Below are 7,524 nucleotides of genomic sequence, written 5' to 3'. Positions count from 1 at the left end.
GAAGGAAGGAAGGAAGGAAGGAAGGAAGGAAGGAAGGAAGGAAGGAAGGAAGGAAGGAAGGTTCAGAAGCAGCGCCACATGCGCCTGAGAGGCACTGGCAACCTCTTTGCAGTGGTCTTCTAACACCAGAAGCCTCCGGTGCCAGCAAACAAAGCACCGTTTGCCATGAGTAAGTTGCCCTTCATGGCTAAGAGGAGTTAACATGTGTGCGGAGGGGTTTAGGCCCATACCAAGGGAAGGCAAGAAAGGAGAGTCACAGGTGGGGCGTGAGCACATGCCAAAAAGAGATTCCCTTCTTAATCTGGATTGTTTCCCCCATAAACCTAATGCCTGAAAAGGAAAACCACGTATTGATTGATCAAGATGGGTAGCCATGTTGGCCAGTCTGTAACAGCTGAAAAGAGCCAGAGTCGAGCAGCACCTTAAAGGCTAACAAAATGTGTGCCAGGATATGAGCTTTCGTGAGTCACTGCTCACTTCATCAGGTACAGCTAGAATGGGAGTCCATCTGTCCTATCTATAAATATCTAATAGTGAAGTGGCCCCGTCTGTGCGGATATCTAAATCCGCACTTCGGGGGCACCTGGGGGGGAGGGAGAGGTTTGTGCACACATGGGGCAGTCCCCACGTGTGCACAAAAATCTAAAAACTGGACAAAAATATCGGGGAGATACTTAAATCCCCCTGAAACTCACAGAGCGTCCCCTACGCATGCGCAGGGAACGCTCTGCTGCCGGCCTTGCCGCCGCCGCTTTGGAGCCGGCGGCCCGGCCGGCCAGGCCTCGCTTCGGAGGAGAGGGGAGGGGAGGGGAGGGAGAAGAGACGAGCGAAGCCCAGCGGCAGGAGCCGCGGGGGCTCGCTTCGGAGGGAAGGGGGAGGGGGGAAGAGACAAGCGTACTTACTGATCCACCCAAGGGAAGCTATGCTGCTGCCTGCACTGCAGGTATCACTGCTGGGAAGAGCCGTTGGTGCCGCGAGAACATGCCAGGCACAGACCATCCCAGGGGAGAAGCCTCAGTGGCCCGGTGGCAAGGAGCCAGACAGGGCTCCCTGCCATTGCCACGGGGGGGGAGTTTCAGCGGGCCCGCTGGCTGGCCCGGGTGGGAAGGAAAGGATGGGGGAGGGTAGCAGCAGCGGCGAGGCCAGGAGCTGCATAGGGTACATCCAGGATCTGGGGGTTTTTGGGGGGGAGGCTGTATGTTCTAGAGGCTGGATAGGCAAGTGTGGTAGGAAGTTCCAGGACAATCTTTTGAAACTGGGAGCTGTCCATTATTGCTGAGTCTAGCCTCAAATTTTAGGAATAGAAGAGGTGTTTTGTATGTTTGTAAACTGAAACTCAACACATTGTGCAACATTTTGTTGCGGGTCCCCTCTTGTATACTGGAAAGTGGAGTGATTTCAGATGCTGAATTGTAACTGATAATGAAGCTCAAGACAATCAAGACCCAGGTTTCCTGTCTCATTGCTAATGCTGATTTCTCCATGCCTACAAACTCCTCTGCATATCACACTTAATCCAATCACACCTGCTATTGTCATTTGCCTGCTAATATCACTCGCATCTGAAATCACTCCACTTTCCAATAAACAGACGGACTCCCATTCTAGCTGTATCTGAAGAAGTGAGCAGTGACTCACAAAAGTTCCTTTGTTGTTGTTGTTGTTGTTCAGTCGCACGGTCGAGCCCGACTCTTCGCGACCCCATGGACCACATCATGCCGGGCCCTCCTGCCTTCTGTCGTGCTCCGGAGTTTAAAAGCTCCTCCCCTGCCACAAATGTTGTTAGTCTTTAGGGTGCTAAGGTAAAGGTTTCCCTTGCTCGAAAGCCAGCCGAGTCCGACTCTAGGCTTGCGGTGCTCATCTCTGTTTCAAAGTCGAAGAGCCAGCGCTGTCCGAAGACGTTTCCGTGGTCATGTGGCCGGCATGACTAAACACCAAGGTGCACGGAATGCTGTTACCTTCCCACCGAAGTGGTACCTATTTATCTACTTGCAATGTCTTGCTTTCGAACTGCTGGGTGGGCAGGAGCTGGAACTAGAGACGGGAGCTCACTCCGTCATGCGGCACCCATGGGTCTCGAACTGCTGAACTACCCACCTTCCACAGCCTGCAGTTCAGCATCTTAACCACTTGAGCCACCGCAGCTCCTTTAAGGTGCTACTGGACTCTTATTCTTTTCTATACCTGTGGAGTATTAATGTAGGGATACCAGTGAAAACAGTCCCACTAGAAAACAAAGTTTCATGGGAGAGGTCTGTAAGATTTCTCCTGACAGATCAGACAGATCAAGGGGGTTCCATGCAGAGCCATCACAGCGAAGAGCTATCAAGAGAGCACAGAGCTCTTTGGCATGTTTGCCCAGTCCTCAAATGGTTGTCAAGCAGAGAGGAAAGCGGGGGGGGGGGGGGCGTCTGATGAAAATGAAAACGATACCCATTGGAGAAGGCCTTCGCGATAGAAGGTGGCCATGCACAGCTGCAGAGTGCCAGTCCCAGCAGAGGCAAGAAGGAAGGGGAGAGAAAGCAAGAGAGGTCATTCGGAGAACAACACCTCAGTACGTGCATCCTGGGAGCAAATTAGGGTGGCCTGGTCTTACCTGAGTCCCAGCAGGGGGCTCCAGGCCAACTCCTGGGTCTTCTGGCGCACAGGCCGTGATGTCATTGCACCGGGCACGTGGTTCAGGCGACGTTCTAGCATTTGGGTTAAAGACTCTATGGTCACCACAGAGTTCTTACCCAAATGCTAGAGCGTCCCCTGCACGACATGGCTGCCAATAACCTCTGGGTAACATCATCACACTGGACACATCGGGCACGATGGGCCTCTTCAGGGAATGGGATTGGGGGCCCCAAAAGTGGGGGGAAACCCCACCTCCATCAGGGGTGGCAACCCTAGAGCAAATTACCCTCTTGCAGCCAATACAGCTTTTGACCAGAGTGGCCATTTAACTCACCAGGTGTGCTCCGGGGGAGAGAGGGCAACGGGGATGAGGAGGAGGAGCAGCGGCAAGGGAGGATGGGCCAGCTTGGCCATCAGTGCAAGCTTGGCTTTGACCGCACCTCCCTGGCATCCACGCCCGCCCACACTGCCCAGCAGAGCACCCCAGGCTGGCCAGATCAAACCGGAGGGGGTGGCCCTGCTAGGCAGTGGCAGAAGCACCAGGCTCTTTTTTATTTATTTAATTTCCCCCCTTTCCTTACGAAGCTCAAAGTGGCTTCCAACACAAATGAAATATATAAAATAACATCAATAAAAAGCATAAAGCCCAAAATTTTAAAATCACAATTAAGGACCGCTCATAAACTTAACCAAATGTGCTTCTAAAGAAGAATGGCTTCAATTGCCTCCTGAGGATCAAAAACGGAGAGGGTGTCAGGTAGCCCTGTCATAGGTCTGGAATGTGGAGGGGTGCCCTCCCGTTTTCTGTCTCAGCTCTCCCTGGCTCACCAACTGGTTGCTGTCTTATGCTTGACCTTGTAGATGCTCCAGCTGCAGTTTACTCGGCTGGGAAAGTTAACGGTTTTTGCTTTGCCTGCTTGCTTTGCCCGCCCGCACGAGATGTATCCATTGGCTCATGATTACCGGGGGGGGGGGATGTTTGATTCTAGTATAAGTCAGAGGCCCTAGTATTGGCGGCCATTCCTGACACGAACTGTACACGTGTCTCTAGTACTGGATTTACCAATAAACAGTTATCTTCTCATGAAGCCCTGCGTTGTGTAACCTGGCTAAGGACCCTGACAGGGGGCAGGCGCTGGTTAGTATTTGGATGGGAGACCATCTCCTTGCTGCCCATCAGTTGGCCAGCAGGGGAGGACTTCCCCCCCCCCCAAGAGGGAAATCCATCCAACATGCAGTGATGTGTCTACGTCACTGCCCACGCAACCTGGAAGTGGCATGATCACATCTGGGACGCTGGGGCAACACCCTGGTATTTGGGCAAAAACTCTATGGTCAGTGCCAAATTTACCATAGAGTTTGTGCCCAAATACCAGGGTGTCGCCCCGATGTCCTGGATGTGATGACGTCACTTCCAGGTCACACAGGCAGTGACGTAGACACGTTGCTGTAGATCAGACGAGCCTCCCTGCTGCTCCCAATAAGTCCCCCCCTCCCCCACCAGTTGCCAGGAGGGGAGAGGTGACCTTTGGGATCCTATGCAGTCACGGACCAAACTGTGATATGGGGCTTATTGTCAGTTATGCTGTCATTGTAGCTGGTGGAGGGAGAGGTGGTTGATTTGTGTCTTCGTTCTATTTATTTTATTTATTATTTTATTGCATTAATATCCCACCCTTCCCGCGAACGGGCTCAGGTCTGGTCTGGTATGTGTTGTTTCGATTCTCAGTATTCCTGTTATCGCCGTCTGACCTTGGTGTCTGCTGCACTGCTTTCCCTTGGAATGGGAACCCGTTAGTTTTAGGCACTCAAAGGCTTCTTCCTTGATTGGCTTTGAGCCATCAGGAGACCCCACTTCGAACCATGTATGATTGGCCTTTTCCCGCTTTTTGCCTTAGTTCTGACACTGAACGTGTGTGGATGACTTGCCTATACTGGAACAATAAACCGAAACTTCACTGAAAGCCTGTTGTCGATTCCTGATTGCTGCAAGACTCTGACACTGATTATGGTCCCTCAGAGTAAAGATCAATCATGCTCAATGTTCCTTTTAAGCTGTGGAGTCTTGTGAGCAAAAATTCTACTTTGTGAGCTGCTGGCATTAAAGTTGTGAGCGAGCCGTTGGGCTCCTGCATCAACTAGTTTGCTCTGGAGCCCCATCCTTCCTGAGCGGAGACAGAAACGTGTGAGCCGGAGGCTAAACAACTGTGAGCTAGCTCACACTCACTCAGCTTAGAGGGAATAGTGGTCATGGTGGACAAACACCTCTTTCCACAACCGTCCATATTCCCCTGCGCCGCACAGTCACGGGGGGGGGGTCTTGCCGGACAAACACTTGCTCCATGCAGGGGAGGGGGATGCCCCTGGGGCCTGACCCCGTGCCCTCTGTGAATCGAACGCACACTCGATCTAAGGGTTGCCAGCCTCCAGGTAGTGCCTGGAGGTCTCCGAGAATGACAACTAGTCTCCAGACTAGCCGTCCCCTGGAGAAAACAGCAGATCTGGAGGGCTGACTCTCTGGCACTAAACCCCAGCTGGGGTCCCTCCCCTCCCTAGGCTCCGCCTCCAAATCTCCAAGGATTTCCGAGCCTGGGGCTGGCAACAACCCTATGACCCCCTAACACCGCCTACAACGGGTGGGGATTCCACGGCAGAAACTCAAGGTTTCCTCGACAGACAAAGCCACCGGGGAACGCCGCCTGAGGGTGAGGTGTATGGAAGTCACCATGGCAACGGGGCACTGCAGGCCATCCTGTTGGGGGGCACCCCCGACAATGCTTCAGAAGGACATCAGAAGAGCCCTGCTGGATCAGACCAATAGTCCAATCTAGTCCAGCCTCCTGCCTCACACGGTTCCTCTGGGCGCCCAACAGGGCACAGAGGCTGAGGCCTTACTTTGATGCTGCCTCCCGGCTCTGGGATTCAGAGGATTAGTGCCTCTAAATGTGTTCCCCTCAGCCACTGTGGCTAGTCGCCACTGATAGACCCATCCCTCCGTGAATCTATCTGAATCCCCTTTAAAAGCTGCTTATTCCCAGAGCCATCCCTACATCCTCTGGCGACCCATTCCACATTTTAATCACTCACTGTGTAAAGTAGTATTTCCTTTTATCCATCCTGAACCTACTGCCCATCAATTTCATCGAATGCCCTCAAGTTCTAATATTTTGGGAGAGGGAGGGAAAAGTTCTCTTTGTCAACCCCGTGCATAATTTCATAAACCCCTATCATCCCCCCCCCCCTTTTAGGCGTCTCTTTTCTAAATGGAAAAGTCCCAGAGACTCTTCAGCTTTTCTTCCTAGGGAAGGAGCTCCAACCCCCTCATCGTCTTGGCTTCCCTCCTCTGTACTTTTTCCAGCTCTGCAATGTCATCTTGTCGATACGGTGACCAGAACTGGACACAGTATTCCAAAGGAGACCGCACCGAAGACCTATATATAGACCGTGCTGGCTCTTGACGTGAGCCCGCCGCTGAGCCAGCCCTGAGAATAGTGGCCATTCCTCTCACCACCAAACGGAGGGGCCTGCAACTGAATGGAATATCCAGGGAAGAATCTTCCAGCCTAACTTCCATTGAGTCAGTCCAGTCTGAGCTATATGAATAGCAGATGTGCTTCCGTGTTCTCCTCTTCACAACGAAGCTTTGGGCAGCCCCCCAGCAGCCTAAGCATCCAAAGAGAAAGCCATTTATCTATCAAGACTCACCTCATCCAAAACAGCTGGCATCTCGGCCTGTGCAGTTCCCCCCGGTTTGTGCAAGATGTGTGGGAAATGGGGAAGGTGGAACACAAGAGGGAAGGAAAAAAATTGAGGAAGGTGGTTATTTTTATAAAATGATGTAAAAGGCAACAGTTAGCGTATGACGTTGCATTCTGTCCCTGCGCTCAGCCTTGATAGCGACTAAGGGGCTTGAAAAATGGCAAGCCACCAGTTCTCAAATTCTAAGGTATGCTGTAAATTCATAGAGCCGCCTATCACAGGCGTTCTGAAGCATAACAGATTAGAAGGCGTTCTGGCAAACCGTGAAGGATGGGATTGGGATAAGGTTCTTCCTGTGTCTTTCCAGAGGCCCCCTCCCTCTTTATCAAGGTCAGTGAAGACCCATACAGTCACAGGCTTAGCCCCACCTAGGGTTACCATGTGCCCCCTGGGGTGGAAGATGCCCTGCCCCCAGTAGGCCTTGCCCACCAGCCCTCCAGTGGCCAGGGGAGAAAGAAAGAAAAATCAGTTGGTGACAGCATGATGTTTTCCCGAAAGTGACTTCCGTCCTCTCTAGGACTCACTGGAAACTCCATGGTTTTATCATAGAGTTTCTGGTAATTCCTAGAGGGGCATGACACAACTTCCAGTTTTCCCCCAAAGTGACCGCATGCCGTCTCTGGTGGCTGTCCCCCCATATCCCTGCCCCACCCGGTCTCCCACTGGTCGGGGGGCCCAGCATGGCTCCAGCCACTGCCTGACAACGACAGGAGGCAGGAAATGCAGTCTATGCTCAGATTGTCACGGTAGAGCCAGGGAGGCAGGCAGACAGGGGGAGTCACAATACAAGTCCAAAGGTCAGCCGGGAGAGCAGTCAGCAGAGCACTAAACAAGTCCCAAAACACCAGACAAAGCCGTAGTCAAACGTTACCAGAGGTAACAGGGAGCAAAGCCGAGGGCGTGGTCAGGTTCAAAGCTGGAAGTCAGGAGCCGGAGCAGTCCAAACCCAAGCCGAGTCCAAAAGCCACAGAGTCAAACAGGAATCAAGGTGCAGAGCTTCTGGTTCTACGAACGAGGTTGCCAGTACAAATTGCTCATGGCCAGAGGCCCTACTAAATAGTGCTCTGGCCCATTAACTCATTAGCACCTTTGTGCGAGGTCCTGGCTGCTGTTAAAACTCGGGGCTCAAGGATCTCCGCCCTCTTG

At 52.5% G+C, this 7,524-nt stretch overlaps 1 protein-coding gene across 1 annotated transcript in view; it reads right to left on the bottom strand.

Moving 5' to 3' along the window:
• The window catches only part of DYSF (dysferlin), a 287,816-nt gene that overhangs the window by 95,991 nt on the left and 184,301 nt on the right, over positions 1-7,524 (bottom strand). The window contains exons 35-36 of the mRNA XM_015406074.1: positions 6,325-6,351; positions 2,434-2,475 (exon numbers count right to left, since the gene is read on the bottom strand). Of these exons, the coding sequence (XP_015261560.1) occupies positions 2,434-2,475; positions 6,325-6,351 (69 nt within the window). The remainder of the gene's footprint in view (positions 1-2,433; positions 2,476-6,324; positions 6,352-7,524) is intronic.

Source organism: Gekko japonicus, unplaced genomic scaffold (assembly GCF_001447785.1).
Source record: "Gekko japonicus isolate JY-2015 unplaced genomic scaffold, Gekko_japonicus_V1.1 scaffold561, whole genome shotgun sequence".
NCBI classification, from domain to species: Eukaryota; Metazoa; Chordata; class Lepidosauria; order Squamata; family Gekkonidae; genus Gekko; species Gekko japonicus.
The sequence above is the reverse complement of the archived record's forward strand: the minus strand, read 5'-3'. Positions and strand labels throughout refer to the sequence as shown.